Source organism: Diadema antillarum, unplaced genomic scaffold (genome assembly GCF_040938485.1).
Source record: "Diadema antillarum isolate AM-2024a unplaced genomic scaffold, OU_Dant_1.0 scf00000022, whole genome shotgun sequence".
In the NCBI taxonomy this organism is placed as follows: Eukaryota; Metazoa; Echinodermata; class Echinoidea; order Diadematoida; family Diadematidae; genus Diadema; species Diadema antillarum.
This window is the reverse complement of record NW_027270911.1, coordinates 362,191-384,455: the sequence shown is the minus strand read 5'-3', so window position 1 is coordinate 384,455 and position 22,265 is coordinate 362,191. Positions and strand designations below refer to the sequence as shown.

General features: G+C 38.2%; 1 protein-coding gene across 1 annotated transcript in view; it reads left to right on the top strand.

The window, feature by feature from the left end:
• LOC139730794 (proteasomal ATPase-associated factor 1-like) overlaps positions 1-22,265 on the top strand; it is a 74,680-nt gene that overhangs the window by 3,422 nt on the left and 48,993 nt on the right. Inside the window, exons 5-10 of the mRNA XM_071641667.1 lie at positions 1,150-1,248; positions 2,231-2,381; positions 3,613-3,807; positions 4,452-4,543; positions 5,831-5,946; positions 8,861-8,943. Coding sequence (XP_071497768.1) covers positions 1,150-1,248; positions 2,231-2,381; positions 3,613-3,807; positions 4,452-4,543; positions 5,831-5,946; positions 8,861-8,943 — 736 coding nt within the window. The remainder of the gene's footprint in view (positions 1-1,149; positions 1,249-2,230; positions 2,382-3,612; positions 3,808-4,451; positions 4,544-5,830; positions 5,947-8,860; positions 8,944-22,265) is intronic.

Genomic DNA, 22,265 nt, shown 5'->3' with positions numbered 1-22,265 from the left:
GCTCATTTTTCCACCAATAAATTATATTCATTTGATTTCTGGTCAGTTTCCTTCTGTTTGCATTTGTTACAACATAAATACACTGTAATAATACATTGTTGTGTTTCTCTCTTCATCCAGCCTGTGCAAAATAAGACTGAGGAGCTTGCACTTTTATTTAATGTATATTTGTTGCTTGAAGATACCATACTCTGTGATGTTGTAATTGCCACTGTATGCTCAACTAGTATTGCTGATGGACTGCACCACCATCATTCACATTTAACAATAAGCACACTACTGCTCTGTTTAGTTCCAACATTTTTGCCAACCATTATTGGACAAATGGAAAGTTTTCTTCTGTTGTTTTGTTATGTCCCCCCCCAAAAAACACACACACACACACACACACACACACACACACACACACACAAATTGAGAAAACATTCAAATTGAAAACTTCATCTATAAATAGCAACACTGAGCTTAACCTTTCAGTGGACTACTACCCATGTTCTTATGTACTTTTGATATATTAAGAACAGACAAAATGCGCTTACTACAGTTGTGTATAATTATTCTCTTTTTGCTTGTGATACCAAAGGCATCTTCTAGTCCCCCTGGAATACATGCATAAACAGTTCATCTCTCATGTGTTAATGTTGCACATTAATCACATTGCAGCTATGACAGTGTACCAATTGAATAGGTTGTTTCAAGCAGATATTTTCTGCTTGAAACGACCTCTCCCTGCCTGACTTGGCCATACATTCAAGTCATTGACCTTTCGGAAGATTCTGGATTTGGTGTTATAGCTATAGCTATAGTGTAAGAAGGATCTGGACAATCTTCTGCTTTTCCATTCTTAAAAATCCAGGCAACAGTCAATCTAAGAATAATGACTACTTTTTTTTTAATAAACTCATTTGCTGGAATGCGTATTGGTTGTTATAGTAGGCTGTATCTTAGCAACCAATTGACCTTAGCAATGGGGCAAATATTTTCGGATTTTCTGTCAGACACTCTGGGTAACATTTGGTGGGATTTTAAAAGAAATGGGAGGGAGTCGAGTGATAATATGTCTGAAAATTGGAGGATCTTACGTTGATTGACCCATGCATAGAAATCCTGCAATCAGTCATATCATGCCTTGGATTTCTTTCTCCTTAGATCCACAGCCTTGACGTCTCTGCTGGAGGAGCCCTTGGCGTGTCGGCCAGCTCTGACGGCAGTCTCAGAGTTTGGGAAACCAGCACTGGAATCGTCAGGGTGAGAGCTGGGGTCATGACCTTTCAACTCTTTAAAGAACTTTATCTCTATATCTCTTTCCCTCAATATCAGTCAGATGCTTGTCTGCATCCCAGGTTGACAATATCATTCAAAGTCAAGCTGTCTTTTATCTGATATGTTGAGGAGAGAAAAACAAAACGAGCAAAATAAAAAAAGCAAACCAAAGGACTGTTTTGAAAGACATCTCTGTTGGATATGCAGACTGAATTTCCATTAAGATGTCAATGTGTGACTACTAGATGTGAGAACTTGTTGACTTGCCTTTCTTTGTTTTTGTTTTTGTTTCGTTTTCTCCCAACAGAATTACCTATCTGTTACATATCACAGCTATATGCTACTGATCATACATATTTGTCATATCATACATGCACCTTCATGACATACCACGTTTTCTGGTGTATGTGGTCAGGGTCAGATCAGTATTTATTTGCTCAGCAAGCTACAGCAAGAAACCTTTGTAGGTGACTTCATGTCTCAAAGTTAAAAGAAATCAAAGTAAACAATTTTCCTGCATAAGTGTCGCAGGAGGCAAAATTATTGCAAGTTATTAAAATCTGTCTGCATTGGTTGACTTGCAAAATGAAGGAAAATGAAAACACTACAGAATATACCACACAGACTTATATTCTATATTTGTACAGGATGTGCTAGTGGTGAATTACATGTTGAAAGAACGATGCTGAAAGGAGTCATTAGGAATCAAATTTAGTGGCAATTCACTGCTAGGACTCCTTTTCAAATCAAATAGATTTATATATTCACTCAGATATTTATCCCTCTCTGTGTATTTTTGGAACAAATGACACATTTAATGGTTGACATGTAAAACCTATCTTGAAAAATGTATATTATGCAGTTGATGTACAAATGATGTGTTAAGGTTTGATTTGGCATTGATTATGTTCTGTGTTTTCATCTCCACTCATAAAAGAGCTTGAAATGTCCCACTTTTCACCTATAGAGGGAGCTAGAGGGGCATGCCGGCGAGGTGGTCACCTGCCGCTTCTTCCCCTCGGGCATCGTGATACTCAGCGGTGGACTGGACACCCAGCTGAAGATATGGTCAGCTCAGGACGGCAGCTGCCCGGTCACTCTCACTGGTCACAAGAGAGGTGGGAAGACATTCATAGATATTACACTCCCAGTCCCTCACTCCCGACCTCTCAATTATTTTAAGCCTACATTTTCAGTCTATGTCTTGTGACCATCTCATTTAGGGCAGAGTTAAAGGGATGGATATAGTTTTGATTAAGATGGGGAATTCAAGTTTAAACTTTTTTGGCGAGATAATTAGATACCATTTGTGAAATAATAAAGAGCATACAATTCTATTTTAAAGAGGAATTCAAAGTTTATTTGAAGAAAATAAGTTTTGAAATGGCTGAGATATCCCAAAACAAAGTGAAACAAAGTGAAACAAATAAAAGGTGGGTCCCACTTTTTATTAGAACCTCTTTGTTTTTGGATATCTCAGCCATTTCAAAACCAATTTTGATCAAAGAAACTTTGAATTCCTCTTAGAATTGTATTCCCTTTTATATTTCATAAGTGGTTTCTCATTATCTCACACACACACAAAAAAAAAATCTCATCTCAACCGAAACTATATCATCCCTTTAAAACCCACCAAAGTTGGATGTATGTCTATTGACACAATGTTGTTTGAGCAGCAGAGTTTTTCTACTCCTGGCACATCATAGAAAAGTAAAGACATTGTGTTCATGTACCCCTTTTACAACATGTTTGAGCAATGAACTTTTTTTGTTTTGGTACAATATGTTAGAAGGAAAAAAAATGTACCAAGGTACCTCTGTAAAAAAAAAAATAAAAGAAATAAAAGATTGTCTCATTTGAAGAAACTTAGCATTGCATGTCAGGAAGAGATTAAGCCCCAAGGACAGAGATGAACATCCTTGAACATTGGATGACTCAAAGTTTCACGGGTGTGAGAAGTAGATCACCTTCTATTGTTCTGTTACATTTTAACTGACTGATTTTAACAACTTAATAAACCTACATGTATGGATGTTTTGTAAGAAATGTACATGTACCAGCATTAATGCAAGGTAAATTAAAGGTCACAGACAAATGTTTCCTTTTTTCCTTTGTCTTCTTTTGATGATGATGATGAGAAACAAATTATGTTTGATTATTAAAAAAAATCCATTACATTTCATGATAAAGTGTCATTTTATCAGATGCAGTAAAGTTAAGCACACATCAAAATTTCTCTAAACCTTCAGCTGTGTAACAAGAGAAGACTAAAACAAATAAAACAGTTTCTGTTTCTTGCCATGTAGAAATTAAGAAAATAATATGTGACCTTGCTTGCAAATTATGCAGGTATTCAGGACACGGCAATTGTTGACCGAGGGCGCAATATCATATCTTGCTCCCTGGATGGGTCGGCTCGTCTGTGGGACTGCGGCCAGTCGAGCTGTCTGGGGGTCATAGGTCAGGGGTCGGATGCCGTCAATAGCTGTGCGGTGGCTCCAGCATGTCAGGGCGTTGACCTGGGATCGGCTGACACTTCACCTTGTAAGTTGAGACCCGAACAGCATCATTGCAGGCATTTGCAACATTTTCACTTTCATCTTGCTTCTTGTTTGTGTTTGCAATGAATTTTATACTGTAAAATGTTTTTATATTTATGATAAAAATGATATTGTGCTTTTGACTATTGATTATCAAGTATTTGGTAACTTTCTCTTCCTTTTTTTTTATTTTAGCCAACAGCCATACAAGTTCTTTTAATGTATGTTGCAGTGAACTACATACTGTAAAACATTTTTATATTTATGATAAAATAATATTGTGCTTTTGACTATTGATTTTCAGGTGTTTGGTAACCTTCTCTTCCTTTTTTTATTTTAGCCAACAGCCATACAAGTTCTCTTTAATGCGTGTTGCATCGAATTTCTCTTCCTTTTGTTCACTTTAGTTACCACAAAATATGTCAATACATTGCAATTCTATTACATGGTTGTGTATTTTGTGTCTTTCTGATATAATGTCATTATTGTATGCTATTACATTCTTCGAATGATTTATTGAAATTGCTCATGAAAAGATCATAGATGCAAATTCTTGAATCCCTTTGATGGAGGAACTTCATTCTGCAGGGTTTTGAAATCGTAATGGAAATATTTAATTCTGCACGACGTGTGGTTTCCCAATTTCAGCTGACAGAGAAATCGGAACGGAGGGCAAACTTCTCTTGCTTGCGCGTGAAGGGGGCAGTCTGGAAGGCTACGGCTTGTCCAGTACGCAACAGGTAAACATGGAGAGGGATGGGGGAGGGAGAGAATACCTCTTTCATTTCTAATATTTGATATTCCACCTTCACATGATTGGAGATATACTGTATGTCCCCCCCCCCCAAAAAAAAAAAAAAAAAAAATTACAATCGGATATTCGCGTTGATAACACCCAATGTGATTAAATTGTCTAAATGCTACTTCAGGGTCTTCAAATATAACATCTTAGCTGTATTTTGCAGAAAACCCCATTCAATTTGGTTACAAAGCGGTCACAGAGAAATGTGGATTGTTGTAAGGCATGTCTTGAGTCTGATTCTTTCAAGTTTAGCACTTGTGGATGCTCTTGTGTGTGAATACAATAGTCAGAACTTGGAGGGAAGAGAATCCTGTCATCCTCATATCTCTTTGACCACTGAAGCAAATCAAATGGGGTTTTCTGTAAGATGTGGGCAATGAGTTATAGTTTTGTACCCTGAATTTGTATTTGGATTGATTCACTATTTTCAAAGATATCATTGCAGAGGGTCCCGTTGTAATTTTTTTTTTTTTTTTTTTTTTTTGGGGGGGGGGGGGGGGGGGGACATACGGTACAATGTTTTCAGACGCTTCTCATAATGCTATTGAGGCCTTCCGTTCCAATATTTGCTGGTCTGTCTGTATTGAATACATAATATGTGTAGAGTTTAGGCTCTCTGGATATAGAGGGCGTATGTCATAAGAGGGTTAAAAAAACAAACAAACTGAGAGAGATGAGTACTATAAAATTGAGTATAATTATGATTATATCATTTAATGAGGTTGCAAGTTTTGGAGGGAAAAGATTCATCATGAATACCTGATAAGACCTGGGGGGGTGTTTCATAAAGCTGTTCTTAAAGTTACGAACGACTTAAGAAGGACTGGTGATCAGTTCTGATGTGCTATACTTATCAGAATTTCAATAATTCAGCACAAGAACTGATCACCAGTCGTTAAGTCGTTCGTAACTTTGAGAACAGCTTTATGAAACACCCCCCCCCCCCCCCCCCCCCCCGGATATTTCTGTGTGTTTGTCCCGACATACTGATGTATCAGTCTGCATTGTACCATTCAAAGATGTGACCTTTGTTGTGGCAGTAGGCTCTACGTATGAAATTTAAATGTGTTGGTACACCAGACTCATGTGTGGTCATTTAACCCTTCAAAAAATAGTCCCTAGTACACTGTGTAATTGGGCAGGTGTCTGTTGGAAATGCTTGTTATGCCAAAATCAGCTTGTCCTCAATGACTATAATGGATTTCATGTCTGTGGACACTTTTAGGTGTTTCGTCTTCCCTGTGAGGCAGCCATGGATTGCTGCGCATTCTTGACCTCCGAGATCGTCGCTGGGGGTTCGCAGGATGGCAAGATCTATCTCCTCGACATCAGGAACACTAGGTGAGTACTTTTGCCATGAAAATTGCGTTAACCTGAACACACAAAGAACACAAGGTACTGAAATGGTTTGTTGCTTGTCAAAATTAGAGCTTTCTGCTCACTTATGACAGAAAATTGTCATGCTAGGATGCAGATGTTATCCAACAGGGATATGAGAATTTTTATTTTAATCCCTATGTGCCCATAAACTCAGCCATAATTCTTCCTCTTTATATATGATCTCTGACTTTATTCAGAAAAGGTGCTGACACACCAATTTTTGGCTGATGACTCTGTTTACTTTGTTGCGGTTTTTGACATACACGTATAGTCACTGATGTGAAGTATAGTTGCCTGAAATGTGACCAAGTAATTTGACCCATCGCTATGACAGCCCAATAAATACACTGAACATGGCAGATTTTGGCATCTTTAAAGTCTCCAGACACCACATTTTCACACGTTTTATGATTTATTCCACTTAACTTTCAGAGGAACTCTCCACAATAGTGGTGAAGCAACCAGAAGTCAGACAAACAATAGAATAATTTTTATGCCTCCGCCACGAAGTGGTGCCGGAGGCATTATGTTTTCGGGTTGTCCGTCCGTCCGTCCGTACGTCCGTACGTCCGTCCGCTTTCGTTTACACGATAACTCGAATAATATTTACTGAAATTTTACCAAACTTGGTCCAAGTATGAAGTATGATGGGGCATTGATTTGATTAGATTTTGGGTGAAATCGGCTAAAGGTCAAAGGTCAAAGGTCAAGGTCAAATCATGAAATTGTATCCGTTTACGCGATAACTTAAGACTGTATGGAGCAAATTTCACCAAACTTTGTTGGAGGATGATGTATGATGGAACAATTACTTGATTAGTTTTTCAGTGAAATCGGACAGAGGTCAAAGGTCAAAGATCAAGGTCAAATCCTAAAATCTATCTGTTTACGTGATAACTCAAAACTGGATGAAGCAGCTTTCACCAAACTTGGTCCAAGGATGATGTATGATGGGACAATTAGTTGAGTAAATTCTAGTGACATTGACAAGAGGTCAAAGGTCAAAAGGTCAAGGTCAAATGCTAAAAATGTTGCTATTTCCCCCATATCTATGCAATGCCCGCAGTTATTTTCTTGAAACTTAGTGTAGACATGTACTACTGCGTAAAGATTCTCCAGAGAGAGTTTCATGTCATAAGGTCAAAGGTCAAAAGGTCAAAGTTTAGGTGAAAATGTTGCAATATCACTTTTCTCGCAAATGGTTCAATGTATCTTCATGGAACTTGGTACATATGCATGTACTGACTGGCAGGGATTATCTAGGGAATATAGGGGTCATGGGTCAATAGTCAGGGGGTCAAAGGTCAAGGTCAACTCCTCAAAATGTCACTATTTCCCTCATATACTAGTATATGCAATGATTGCATTATTAGTTTTAAAATCTAATATATGTACATGTATCACTTAATGGAGATTCTCTTGGAAATTTCCAGCCAGCAGGTCAAAGGTCAAGGGTCAAAGGTCAGGTTGATATGAAAAAAAGAGATATATTTTGTACTGTAATTACACTCTTTCTTCATACCTTGAAAATGATACTCAATGCATAAACTTATAATAAGGTCGGTCAGTAGTCAAGTAAAAATTTTCAATTCCCCAAATATGTGTACCTGCACTCTTTAATAGACAATTATAGCAAACCCAGTTCGTGGAAAGTGAACATTCAAGATATTTCTGACAAACCTGTTATTTCGATATTTTGCCAGTTATGTGAAACTGTCATCACACATTGTGAAGACATTGTACTATACACCTATTGGGAGAATCATGCATTATGGCGGAGGCATCAGTCGCCGTAGCGACATTTCTAGTTGAAGTTTAAATTCACTTCAGTGCATGAAAGCAATAACACTTTGAAGCACAATGGCTCAAATTCACAAAGTATTTTTTAGTGGTTTGAAGGTAATATAAAGTTTTGGTACCTCAAAAGTTTCCCTGAGTTTCCTTGTCTTAGTTTGTGTTTCAGGTTAAAGTACCTTTCATATAACTAACACTGTGAGACTTACTCGCCCCAAAGTGCTCTCATGTCTTAGTAATCATGCAATAATGGTTTCGTACCAGAGCAGAGCGGGCTCTGAAAAATTCAAACGAGCCGTTAGTTGACTCGACGCGGTACCGCGACAATCAAAATACACGTATTGTACGAAACCATTATTGCATGATTACTATTAAAGACATGAGAGCACTTTGGGGCGAGTAAGTCTCACAGTGTTAATAGTTATATGAAAGATACTTTAACCTGAAACACAAACTAAGACAAGGAAACTCAGGGAAACTTTTGAGGTACCAAAACTTTATATTATCTTTAAAGCCAGTCCAAGGACTAACTCAAGCAGAAAATAGGCATACATTTGACACTGTACATTTCAGTGTGCATTAATTTTATCATTGCATGTTTCTTGGTGTATGCAGTGGGTTATGTGTTTTTACCCAGTCAAAACGATATTTGCACAATCCATGGACTAGAATTAAGCCACTTTTGTGAATTGTGATTTTGTAAGAACACCACTGTAACATGCTTCAAAAATGTAACTGAAAATATTTCAAGACATTCTTGAAATGAAATTTTGACAGGAGGTAGTTTACATATAAAACTTATGAACTCTGACAAAATATGAATATTCTCATTTTCAGCCAAGCCACCAGATTCTGCAATTAGTTCTTCTATTAAAAAGCATTGATTGCTTATTAGGATATAAATATTAAGAAAATGATAAATAAAAACACACAGCAAGTGACTGGGGAATGTTATGAACATTTTTTAGGAACCAACATCTTGAGTTACTTGCATCTTGTCATTACCGATGCATATTTGGAGAAAAGGCAACATCCTTTGTAATACTGTATACATGTATTGTATGTGTTTGTCCTCTCACAGTGGACCACTCTCAGTTTTCCAGCAGTCGGCCTCTCCGATGCAGTGCATGATGGGATACAAAGATGGCTTCATTGCGGGCACAAGTAAGACTCAAGCTTTAATGCTCTTCCTCATTTTCCAACATTGTCACACTTTCGATGTCTGTCCTGTATTAAATAGTCATTGTAACGAGAGATGTGGAGGCAAATAAGAATACTCATAAAAAATGCACTCACACACATACATATTCAAAGCAAATTACCACATTCCCTTCAACTTATCCATTTGCCTTGAGAATGCCAAGCTGTGAATTGTACAATGCACCAATCCGTTTCTCTAGGAGGGACAAAGAACTGGTATTTGCATGTCATCTTTTAACTCGTTGCCTACCGTACTTTACACTGTAATGCCCATAGATGTATTTTACCTGATGCACCCTAATCCCAGATGCAGCGGCTTAATTTCAACCAGTGAAAATATGGATACTGTGAAACCAGAATTCTCTTGCATGGTTTTGACTCTCTCTGGTAGCTTGAGTAGTCTCATGTAGCAACCCTCTGCTTGTTCCTCTTGCAGTCACTACAGAGAGAAAGCCTGTGATAAAGACTATACCCCCATGTACTGTTGTCTTTGCTCCTGAATCATTGTGTACACTCAGGCTGAAGACTGCAATACTGCCCCCTTGTGACCAGTGTGTTACAGTAATGCAGTACTTGTCTCCGATGGTTTCCTTATAATCATGTATCATTTTGCACCAGCATGAGCTAATTACAGGATGTTTACATAAAACACAAAAGCATTCTCAGCTCTGTTATGAAGTGACAATGTGACACACTCTTTGTTCTTTTTCTTGTGATATGAAAGAAGAGAAAGAAATTGAGGGTTAACAACACATCTCATACTCCACTATTGCTCAACAAACCATTTCCAAATGACTCACTGGTGTTTACATTATGACTTCACAGATTAAGAAAACTTTCAATATCTGTTATGCACAAAGTTCTGTGTGTGTGTGTCTTTTTTTTATTGAGTACTAGGTTGCAAATATATCAGGTATAACAGGGCCCCATTTCATAAATGATGTTTGATAGGATTGCAACTCTTACTGGAATGGCAGCTTCCCTGAAGTAGCAACAGCCAGTCAGGAAGCTGGATTCTTGTCATTACCATGACAATTGCCATTCCAGCAAGAGTTGCTATCATATGTGACCCTGCATCACAAAACCAACAAAAAGTTGTCAGTCATGGATTTTTAGTTACGGGCATATTCTTAAAGAGCAGTCTCTAGCTTTAAAATGATGTATAACTCAATTCAAATGGACTCCCCTAACCTATCCAAATATTGAAAAGAAAGCACACACTCTGGAAAATTGTGAACTGAGAAAAGAGGCTCTGAAGTACAGGGTCTATTCAAGCGCCTAATCTTTACCAAGCCGTGCTAGCTGTGCGATGAAAGGGACAAAACACAGGATGTAAACCATCCGAGCAACAACAATGAAGGGATTATCAGATTAAGCTGAAATTGAGCATGTGCTATCAACACATTCTGTCCATGATTAATGCCAACTTTCAAAGCAGTAGCATTATCCTATCAAAATTTATTAGACTTGAAAGTGAAGAGAGTGTGAAGGATTTCAAGAAATGAAAAGGGGATTCTAAGACATATCTGATCATTTTATTTTCCCCAAAAAAAGGGTTGTAGAAAAACTGATGAAAACACACTTCCCATTCATGTTGTGATCCTAAACTAAAGAATAATGTAGAAGGATAGCTCTTTCAGAAAATATGAAAAAGTCAAGATTGACTCAGTTGACCCATTTCACCTTTTTTGAGTCCTCACGTAAAATCAATGGGTGCGACTTTTTGTTCGTGATGCACGGTCACATATCAACTTTTTGTGAAATGGAGCCGAGGTGTAGCAGAAGAAAATAGAATGTACATTGTGTAATCTTACTTTACAGGTATAGTTTCATCATTGAGAGAATTAAGATATACACTTGTAACAGGCAGACATACTGATGAAACATAGAGAGAGAAAGAGAGTAGGGAGAGAAACAGAAAGAGAGAAGATTTTAAAGGACAGAATAACAGATACAGTGCACAATTATAGACTTCTATACACTATGTTTATGCAGATGGATGGACATAATGTGTAGCTATAAAATCATAATACAGATGTGCTCATGGACTGATCTCACATTTTATTCTGAAATGCTGCCCTCTCTTGACGAGATGTGTCCATGCACACACAGATGCAACCATGATCTATCTCTCTCTGCTATTTTCATGTTGTGTGGGGTTTTTTTGTGTGTGTGTCGTTGTTCCTGTTAGATTAGTTCTCTGTATTTTACAGCAATTTTTGATACAGTCAAAGGAACGCATCCACATGGATCTGTACTAATTAAGCTCACATTTTGTGATGAAATATGGCATGTACAGTCAAACCTGTCTACAGTAGCCACCCAAGGGAGATGAGAAGGGTGGCCATTATAGACAGGTGGCCTCTATAGACATGTTATCTGACTTTATGTACCGGGGTATGTCTTGATTACGTGTAGGTCCTACATATTATTGTTGTATACGTCTATCAGTACTTGAAGGTACATGTATGTGTACATACAATGTGTTTCATGCATTGAACAATGTCGGTATTGATTGACTTGTTACACAGTAGCATGCATGCAGCTAGGAAGCTTTTCACATGTGCATTACACAAAACTTGTACTGTGGCTGAATGGCCGGTGAATGCGGTGGTGGTGATCACTGAACGTTTGCCATGAATGATTAGCACTGCTGCAAAGCAAAAAAAAACAAAACATGATGAATTGTCTGCTCAGCTGCGGCTCCGTATGGGTCTGTGGCTGCTATAGACAGGTTGAAGTCTACCGAGGGAAAGAAAGTTGATGGCCGCTGGCTGCATCAGACAGGTGACCACTATGTGCAGGGGTTTTAAAGGACAAGTTCACCATCATAGACATGTGGGTTGAGTGAATGCAGCAATATTAGTAGAACACATCAGTGAAAGTTTGAGGAAAATCAGACAATCCGTTCTAGAGTAATGAACTTTTGAAGTTTCTGCTCAGTCACGGCTGGATGAAAAGACTGCTATACAACTGTAGCTTGTGATGTCACATGTGTATGTACAACGATATAAAGAAAGAATAAAGAAAATTCAACATATTTCCATTTTTCTCGCATAACAAAAGAACACTCGACTTCTCTCTTTCAGAAGGCAGGGGGGAATAATAATAATATTACCCTTAACATACGTCAGTAGCAAGTCGAAGAAATGTGCACTTTATTCAAAAATATTCAGTTTTGTGAAATTCTCTTTGTATTTTCCTTATTATAGTTATACGCATGTGACATCATACACTGTAGTAGTCTTCTCTTCCAGCAGTGACTGCGCAGATACTTAAAATATTCATAACTTTTGAAAGGATTGTCCAATTTTCCTCAAACTTTCACTGATGTGTTCTACTAATATTGCTGCATTCTCTCAATCCCTATTAGATGTATACGAAGGTGGACTTGTCCTTTAACAGGGCTTTTCGCGCAGGAGGATTTTTCAATGGCGGCATACGGCAGGTGGCTGCTATACAGGTGGTTGCTATCAAGGCAGGCTCCCCTGTATGTTTATATAGTGATGAGTTGAACATGATGATGTATTTACCAATAATGATAAAGAATATTTACTGTAAATTTGGTTTCAAATAGTGTAATCAGCATCATCATTAAACATGATGGGGGTCTACAAGGCCATACATTGCACGTAGAATGATACAAATAATACTTTCTAAAGTATGTACATGTAATTTTCAACTCAACTGGGATACACCTAGCATGCTTTGTGTATTCTGTACAGTCCAAAATACAGATGGCATATCATGTGGGCGGGGATTAAAATCCACTCGATATCAATATGACAATCATCTCCCATTCATTAGTAGAAATATCAAAGGAGGCCTCTAATATTTGAGCAAAATATTAAATGCCCACTCAGATCATGACATGGAGAAAATTAGAGAATGTTTGCCGGGGGGGGGGGGGGGGGGGGGGGGGGGGGGGGGGTAGGGGGTGGGCAGAGGGATTGGGAAGAGGGAACAAATCCATTAACCCTTTTTATGCCAAGGACATTGCCCACTGTATACAAACCTCTTATGTTTTTGTGTGCCAGTTTGCACTCAAAGCACATCAAGGGTTTAAACAGGCTGAAAATGAGATGTTTTCTGGGTCTTGAGGGTCGTGCCCCAGTTTAGCCTGAGTACATCATCCTCCAGAATTTGCGTGTTGACCACACGACTGAGGAAAGGTATGATTACTGAGATTTGCTACTCTCTCTCTCTCTCCTTGGTCGGCCGGGGCAGAGGGAGGAAAGGAAACTAGGCAGGCTTTGTTTGCTGGGACCTTGACTAACCTAGTTTGGCACGCAGTTTCATCAATATGACATAAAAAGAACCAAAAAATAAAAACAAAATGCCTGTGCTCGCCGCCAAATGTACGGTATTTCCCGAGATGATTATGCAGTCTTTATGAGGAGGGAGTAGTGCCCTAAATCATATCACTTTTCTCTGGAAATCATACATACGCATTGTACATTCTAGTGAGGCTCAATAATTATTTGTGTGTGTGTGTGTGTGTGTGTGTGTGTGTGTGTGTGTGTGTGTGTGTGTGAGTGTGTGTGTGTGTGTGGAATTCATTTCGGTTTGGGTTTTGTTTGTTTGTTTGTTTGTTTGTTTTTGCTGCTATTATGCCTTGAAAATTTTGTTTACGTGCGCGCGTGTGTGTATATGTATGTGTGCAATTCATTTAGGCTTGGGTTTTGTTTATTTGTTGCTATTATGACCTGAAAATGTTGTTTACTTGTGTGTGTCTTAGGGAGGGATATTTGCACACAACGTCTCAGAGCATGACAGATTTTGCAGCTTTCATTTTAAAACCAAACTTCAGGAAGACATCCATTTTTATGGAATTTGTAAACAGGTGTTTTGCTACCTGATAAGTATGATATGCATAAATTTGAATTCATTTCTCCTTTTTCTGGTTTTGCTGTGAATGAGCATAGAAATCTTGGTCAAAAGCATTTTGAAAAGCACTTTGGAATTTGCCAGTGTCTGCTATCTGATTATGGCTGCGTTTATCATCTTTCCCCTGTTTAAACGGCTTTCAAAAGCCTTTTCCAAAGCCCTTTAGAAACGGCCCTTCCAAAATAGTTGCGTTTATCAACTCTTCGCGAACACGATAACTGGCCTGTCACTGCACAGCTGCATTGCACAATTCGACCCCGAGGAGAAGAGGTCATAAGGCGTGCATGGTTCGTAACTGGAGTACAAAGCCGTTTCAAAACAGCTTTGCGTTTATCTCGCTTCAAAAGGCTTTTACAAACAGGTTTCTGAAAACCTGTTTAGGAAACCTGTTTCGGAAAGCACAAATTTGCGACTTTCGAAAAGGCTTTCCGAAAGGGCTTTCAAAACAGCTTTGCATTTTAATATCAACTCGTAGAAATTCCTTGAAAGCTGTTTGGAAAACCTGTTTCTGCCGAGAAAAAGAGTTGATAAACGCACCCTTTAACAGTCAATCAGCAAAAAGTAAAGGAAAACAGACAAGTAGAACAAAAGAAATAATCCAAAAAAAATAGGGAAGACTAACCTAGGAAGTGAAAACTGTGAGGAACACACACTCCTTCAAAACTGAATACCTGGGGTAAGGTATCAGTGCAAAGTACATGTACATGTATGCTCCCTCAAACAAAGGGAATATTAACCCATTGAGTACGAGCTGATTTTGCTATAACATGCATTTCCCATAGACACCTGCTCGAGTGTACTTGAGACTAGTTTTCAACAGGTCAAAGCAAGCTTCTACTTCAGTGCCTTTAGAATCAATCAGATTTTATTGAAGTTTTATCGTTTTTAGTATAGTTATGTACTTGTGAAGGAGCACATTTGTCAGGTTGCTATCATTTTGCTTTGTTTTGTTTTGTTTTTTTGTTTTTTTTTATAGTTATGTTATTACCAACATTGATCATTCCGAGAGTAAAGCATTCACAACAACCTGGTCTCTAATAAAACAACAGCAGCAGCAACAACAACAACAAAGGAAAGTTGTCATTTTTTCTTCATCTTTCACCTTGCTTGTGGCTGTTGTTGTTGAATTTCATTTTCTCAGCAGTCTTTGGGGTTTTCTTTTTGTTTCCGCGGCGATATGCTTCCCCAACAGTGGTTTGCCCTAATTTTGACAATTAGCGCACGGCGTGAAAACGTGATCCGAGCCGGTCATCTCCCCCTCAAGGTGTGAAGTGGCCGGAGCGAAAGAGGGAGTGAAAGGACGAGCGAGAGTGAGAGAATGAGGAAGGCGAGGTGGTCAAGGTCGCCAGTCCAGTGGCTATCAGCTATCGGGTCAAGAAGAGTAATCCCATTAGGAAGAGACTACACCTAGTTTGTATATGCTTCCATTTCCCCATTATGTTTGTTGTGTTTTGTATCTTGTGTTTTGTCTGAGCTTGTCTCGCTTCTGTGTGTGTGTGTGTGTGTGTGTGTGTTTGTTTTTGTTTTTATTTTGTCATGTCATGATCGATCTATATTTTCATACGGGGATACTGAAGTAGCAGGTGGCTGCCTTATTTTCATATGATTCCTGTCTGATTACTTTGCTGTCATATTTAAAATGTACCAATACCCTGAGTATAATGTTTGCTTTTGTAGAATATACTTGTCGCCGCGCGATAAGACCTCATATACTTATACAAACTGTCAAATGTTCAGGAGAGCAAAAAACATGGCAGCCAAAGCACTGTATCAAATGGGGTAGCCTTGCCTTTGACATGCCATGGTGGCTTCATTTTGGGGGTATTCCACAGCTCTACCAACAAATTTTCTCCTGAAGTACCTAGTAACATCATAATAAGTTGGACTTGGATTGATAATGGTGGCTGACATTAGCCCATGTATTAACTGCTGAAAAATGAAAATGCCTACATTTCACAATGTTACAGCTGGACACTCATCCAGCAGATTGCTGTCATACAATCTGCAAATGAATTTGTCACCCTGAAGCGTCATTTTGTGGAATTCACAAAGAGTCTCTTCAAGTTCTTGTGAATGTACAGCTTTTACCTTCATTGCTTCCTCTTTTCTATCTTATTTTATTTTCTTTCTGAGTGCTTCCGACCTTTATGAAGCACGTACTCAGAAATCATTCCATCTTTGAGATGTGAGGTATGGTTCTTAGAATTGTGCTGATCAAGGTGAATATTTCTTTTTCTCCCACAGAGGGACAGGATTTATTTCTTAGAATACAGATCGAATCAACAAGAGTCCTAGTGATTTAGAATCATTTACTGAGAAATGTAGGCGTATTTATCGCAAAGTTGATAGTCTGCCATGGCACTTAAGTGGAAACTCAAATAATCCGTCATGGTCACTTGACTCCAGTGATGCCTGTGTCATGCTTTTGATTATTTTCTGAGTGAAACATTACAAATTTCTTATTTTGGGGATAGCCTTATCTCAAGGCATTGTTAGATATTGTTGTGCTCTTACCCATCTTCCCAAATGAAGTGCCACCATAGTCATCGACTGTGCAATATACCGTGAGGCGGTTTCAAGCGGCCGAAATTGTATGATCATTGCATTGGTTACTATTGCATTAGTTTGAAGTGTGGCACAACAAAAGAATTGGCCAGATAGCACGTGCGACCAAAATCTTATGACAGATTAAGTGTGGCACTGACCAAGTTATAGCATTGATCCCATCACGATCCACATCGTATTAACTCTCTAATGTGTCCAGACACGTAAGCTATAAGTCACCATACGTTTTTTCATCGGTATTAATCTGATAATTCCTCCACACCTGACCTGATTGTAAGATAGCCACCCCATTCATGCGTAGCAACGTGACTCTGTCCAACAGATAGGTCATGATGACACAATAGGAATTAAGGGAATTAGGTCATCTCTATTCATCTGCAATTAGTTTGTAGACATCTGTGCCAATAGGTGAAGAAAAGCATAGTAAGGGTTGATTAAGCAGTATCAGCACCATGACTAGATTGGTATATTACCGACTGCAGAAAATGCTGGGCAGGAATGCATCCCAACAGCCACCAATGTAGACTGCAACATATCAGAAAATCCATCTCTTATTCACCTAGTATGAACCATCTGAGCACACTTGCCCAATTTTCTTTTGTGTCACTGCCGCAGACCCAATGATGTGATATGGCCCTGCGTCACTCTAGATAATCCTCTATCTGAGATATTATAAAGGTGTCAGCTGTTAACTCTTTATGTGCCATGGTTAACTCTTTATGTGCCACCTAAAATCCTATTTGTTTGACAGTGCATTTTGAAGACGGACTTTCATGTCTTCTTTTTCATCTTCTTCTTCTTTTATGGTACATGTATTTTGAGTCTTTCTGCTTTAGTGTAAAGTGCCTTGAGCATTCAATCGGAATGGAAAATGGTGCTATAGAAATTGTATGTATTATCATTATTATTATCATTATTATCATTATTATTATTATTATTAAATTATTATTATTATTATTATTATTATCATCATTATTATTATTATTATCATGGTGCAAGCCCCCTGTGTGCCACATTATTTTGAGACACCAACATAGTCATGCTTTGGGATAGCATTCTGTCAATAAAATCTATGTAACTTTTATAGATTTCTGTTACCCTGGACATATAGTGAGCAAAGTTGTAGAGAGAATGTCAAGCTTTGCTTTGAAGAAAATTGTATGACAAATCTATGTTGTTTCTCTTTCAAGTGACCAGTAGCTGCATTATTGTAGAGGCATGACTTTTGCACACAAAACAGTGACAGAAACTTTTCAGAATTTACTTGCAAATCCAGTAGGGAACACTGCTTGATAGTCAATCACCACATAAAATGCAAGCTACATGTGACAGGAATGGAATCGCGAGAAACGCTTTCATTGTACTGTGGCATTTGGCCGATTTATCGATCAGTTTGGGCGGGTGTGTGCGTTGAGCAGGGTATGCGAATTTGGCACGCCGTTGACTGAGTCGGGCATGTGAACGTGGCACATAAAGAGTTTACATGCTGTCAGCAATATGTAGTTAATTTCTTCCATAACAGACATCAGTTTCTGGTTGCACTGCCAAAACTTCAAAATATTGCAATCATGCATTAGATCTTTATGTGCCATGGTGGAAACCCCCCGTGTGCCACATTATTCTGAGATACCATCGTAGCTATGCTTTGAGAAAACATTCTGTTTTTCAAATCTATGTAACTTTGTAGATTTCTGTTACATTGAACATATAGTGAGCGAAGTTGTAGAGAAATTGCAAAACTTTGCTTTGACGTAAATTGTATGACAAATATATGAGTCTTTTTCTTTCAAATGACCAGTAGCTACATTACTGTAAAGGCATGACTTTTGCACCCAAAACAGTTACAGAAACTTGTAATTCATACGGAAAGCGAGTAGCGACCACCGCTTGCTAGTCAATCACCACATAAACTGCAAGCTATATGTGACCGTGCACCTCAAAACGAACAAAAAGTCGCACACACTGATTTTGCGTGAGGACTGAAAATAAGTGAAATGGGTCAACCTAGCTGATCTTGACTTTTTCATATATTCTGAAAGAGCAAGTCTTTTTTTACCTTATGCTCAAATTTGGGATCATAAAAGGGGCGGGAAAGTGTGTTTTTTAGCAGTTTATCTCCAACATTTTTGGTAGAATAGTGTCATTAGGTGTGTCTTTAGAGTCCCTTTTTTCATTTCTGAAAAACCTTGTACACACTCTTCACTTTCAACTCTAATAACTTTTGAAAAACTAGTGCTACTGCCTTGAAAGTTGGCGTTAATTATGAAAAGAATGTGTTAATGAGGCATGCTCAATTTCAATTTAATCTGACAATCCCTTCATTGTTGTTACTCAGGTAGTTTACTTCCTGTTTTTTTTTTTTTTTTGTCCCATTCATCGCACAGCCAGCACAGCTTGGTAAAGATTAAGCGCTTGAATGCACATTGTACTTCAGAGCCTCTTTTCTCAGTTCACACTTTTACAGAGTGTGCGCTTTCTTTCCAGTATTTAGATAGGTTAGGAGAGTCCATTTGAATTGAGTTATACATCATTTTAAAGCTTAGAGTCTGCTCTTTCAGAATCTGCCCTTAACTAAAAATCCATGGCTGGCGACTTTTTGTTTGTTTTGAGGTGCAGGGTCACATATACGAGAGGAACGGAATCACAAGAAATGCTTTCATTATACTGTGGCATTTGGCGATTTACCGATTGGTTTTGGCGGGTTTGTGCATTTGAGCAGAATATGCAAAGTTGGCACGCCGTCAACAGAGTTGGGCGAACATGGCACATAAAGAGTTAAGATATTAAAGTTTTTTTTCTTTTTTTTTAATCAAGGTATTTCAAGCAGTTATTTCACATCAGGGTTAGATATTGTGTTCAACAGCAGGCATTCTGTTTCAAACGATACTTTCAAATGAATAGGTGCTGTGTATGTGGAACCAGCAATTGGTTCTAGAACAATATTGGAATTAAACAAGAAGGCTTAAAGGAAACCAAAACCCTAGGAGAAATGTGGATTAGTAAAAGCTGCAATATTAGTACATGTAGAACACATCAGTGAAAGTTTGAGGAAAATTGGAAAATCGATGCAAAAGTTATGAATTTTAAAAGTTTTGGTATGGGAACCTCTTGATAAGGAGACTACTTGAGTTTATGGCATCATGTGTGGACAATAGTATAAAGAAAATATAAAGAAAATTCAACATGCTTTCACTTTTCTAGCGTAATGAATGAGCACTTTACTAACTGCTTTCAGAAAGCAGGGGGGAATGATTAATACGCTTAACATATGTCAGTATCAAGTTGATGGAATGTGTAATTTTCATGAAAAATGAATTTTTGTGGAATTCCTTTTATATTTACTGTATATTGTTGTCCACACATGATGTCATGAACTCAAGTACAACTGTAGTCTCCTTACCCAGTCATTACAACACCAAAAGTTTAAAAATTAATACTTTTGCATCGATTGTCTGATTTTCCTCGGACTTTCACTGATGTGTTATACTAATGCTGCTGCTTTCATTCAATCCACATTGCTCTTTGGGTTTTGGTTTCCTTTACTCTTATTTTGTTTTAATTGTGCAGACATCAAACTGATAGCCTTGGTGTTTGTGTGACTGTGGTATTGCCATGTGACTTCCCTTCTTTTTATTTTTCCACAAATCATGCAGTGTAGATTCTTTGATAAATTTGCAAGAATGTATCCAAATCCTCTGTCCTCAAATGAACATAACATCCCTGATTCACCTTATACTGTGTCATGGACAAAGAGCCCTATTGAGAAAATTTGAAATAAGCGATATTTGGGTACAACACCAGTGAATGATTGTAATGTGCAAATGTGACCATGCACCTCAAAACGAACATAAAGTCGCACACACTGATTTTGCGTGAGGACTGAAAATAAGTGAAATGGGTCAACCTAGCCGAACTTGACCTTTTCATATTTTTATATATATTTTCATATATCTGAAAGAGTGGGTCTTCTTTTACATTATGCTAAAATTTGGTATCATAAAACGGGCAGGAAAGTGTGTTTTTTTAGCAGTTTATCTCGAACATTTTTGGTAGAATAGTGTGATTAGGTGTGTCTTTAGAGTCCACTTTTCAATTTTGAAAAACCTTGTATACACTCTTCACTTTCAACTCTAATAACTTTTGAAAGGATAGTGCTACTGCTCTGAAAGTTGGCATTAATTATGGACAGAATGTGTTAATGAAGCATGCTATATTTCAGTTTAATCTGATAATCCCTTCATTGTTGTTACTCTGTTGGTTTACTTCCTGCTTTTTGTCCCATTCATCGCACAGCCAGCACGGTTTGGTAAAGATTAAGCGCTTGAATAGACACTGTACTTCAGAGCCTCTTTTCTCAGTTCACACTATTCCTGAGTTTGAGCTTTCTTTCCAATATTTAGATAGGTTAGGAGAGTCCGTTTGATTTGAGTTATACATCATATTAAAGCTTAAAGTCTGCTCTTTCAGAATATGGTCTTAACTGAAAATTCATGTCTGGCGACTTTTTGTTTGTTTTGAGGTGCAGGGTCACAAATGGTGTTGTAATAGCATGACAGTCGAACCTTCTCTGACATGAACAAGGTATGGCAGAAGAGAGGATTCTGCCACATTTGAAAGGTCATAACGTTCTTGGTATTACAAACCCACCGAAGACTAGTCCCCGAGTATACTCGGGCAGGTGTCTTTGGGAAATGTGTGCTGTAAAAACGAAATCAGCTCGTCCTCAACAGGTTAAACCTGATTCATTAGCATAATTACCTTTTTGTCAGCGGATGCTTTCTCCCAGAGCAATCTTGGGTAGATTGAAACTTGCCTTAAAGGTGCGGATGCATCGCAGGGGATGGGATGGGGATGGGGGAGGTAGAGGGGGGGGGGGAAGGGGGATGAGGGGAATGGGTAGGGCTCAGGAGTTGCATGGGTTTAATCCCGGTTTGATGGTATTTGCCGAGCTCCTCATCTGTATGTAGGTCAAGCCTCGGGCAAATGGATGGCTTTCTCCAAACTCCAAGGCCAATATTTGCTCCACGGTAGGAAGAGGCATACCACCCGACATCAAGTGATTATTCATTTTCATCTCTCCTCCCCTCCTCCTCCTCCTCCTCCTGATCAATTTTATTTTCATCTCCCTCTTTCTCTCTCTCTCTCCCCATTATCGCTCCTATCTCTCTATCTTTCTCTCTCACTCTATCTATGTACCTATCTCTCCCTCTCTTTCTCTCTCACTCTATCTATGTACCTATCTCTCACTCTATCTATGTACCTATCTCTCTCTCTTTCTCTCTTACTCTATCTATGTACCTATCTCTCTCTCTCTTTCTCTCTCACTCTATCTATGTACCTATCTATCCGCTTCTCTCAAAAAACACCCTCGTAAATTCTATACTCACACATATTCTGTCGATACTCATCCCCTTTTGGTATAATACATTTTCATCACCATCGCTCACTTTGTCATTGTTTTTTTCCATTAAAAAAAAATGTTTGTGAGGAAACTAGACATATATTTCAAACTGAGATAAAATTGTATGAAGGAAAAGAAAAAGTAATGAAGAGGAAAAGCTCGTGTTCTGAACAACATGTTTTTGCACCTCATATAGCCTTCCAATCGATCTTGTGTCCCTTATCTTACTTCATCCCTGCATGGATATGATATGAGATATCAGATGATCATATTTCTTAGAATCTTGTTTTGTCCTTTACCATGTTGCTCTCGTCTGGGTGTATTTTTTTTCCAGACATGGACTATAACACATGAGATACACTGAAATGTTTTTGCATTTTTTCTTCACTTCAAACATATAAGAACCATAAAAACTTTTTATATTTCCTTGTTT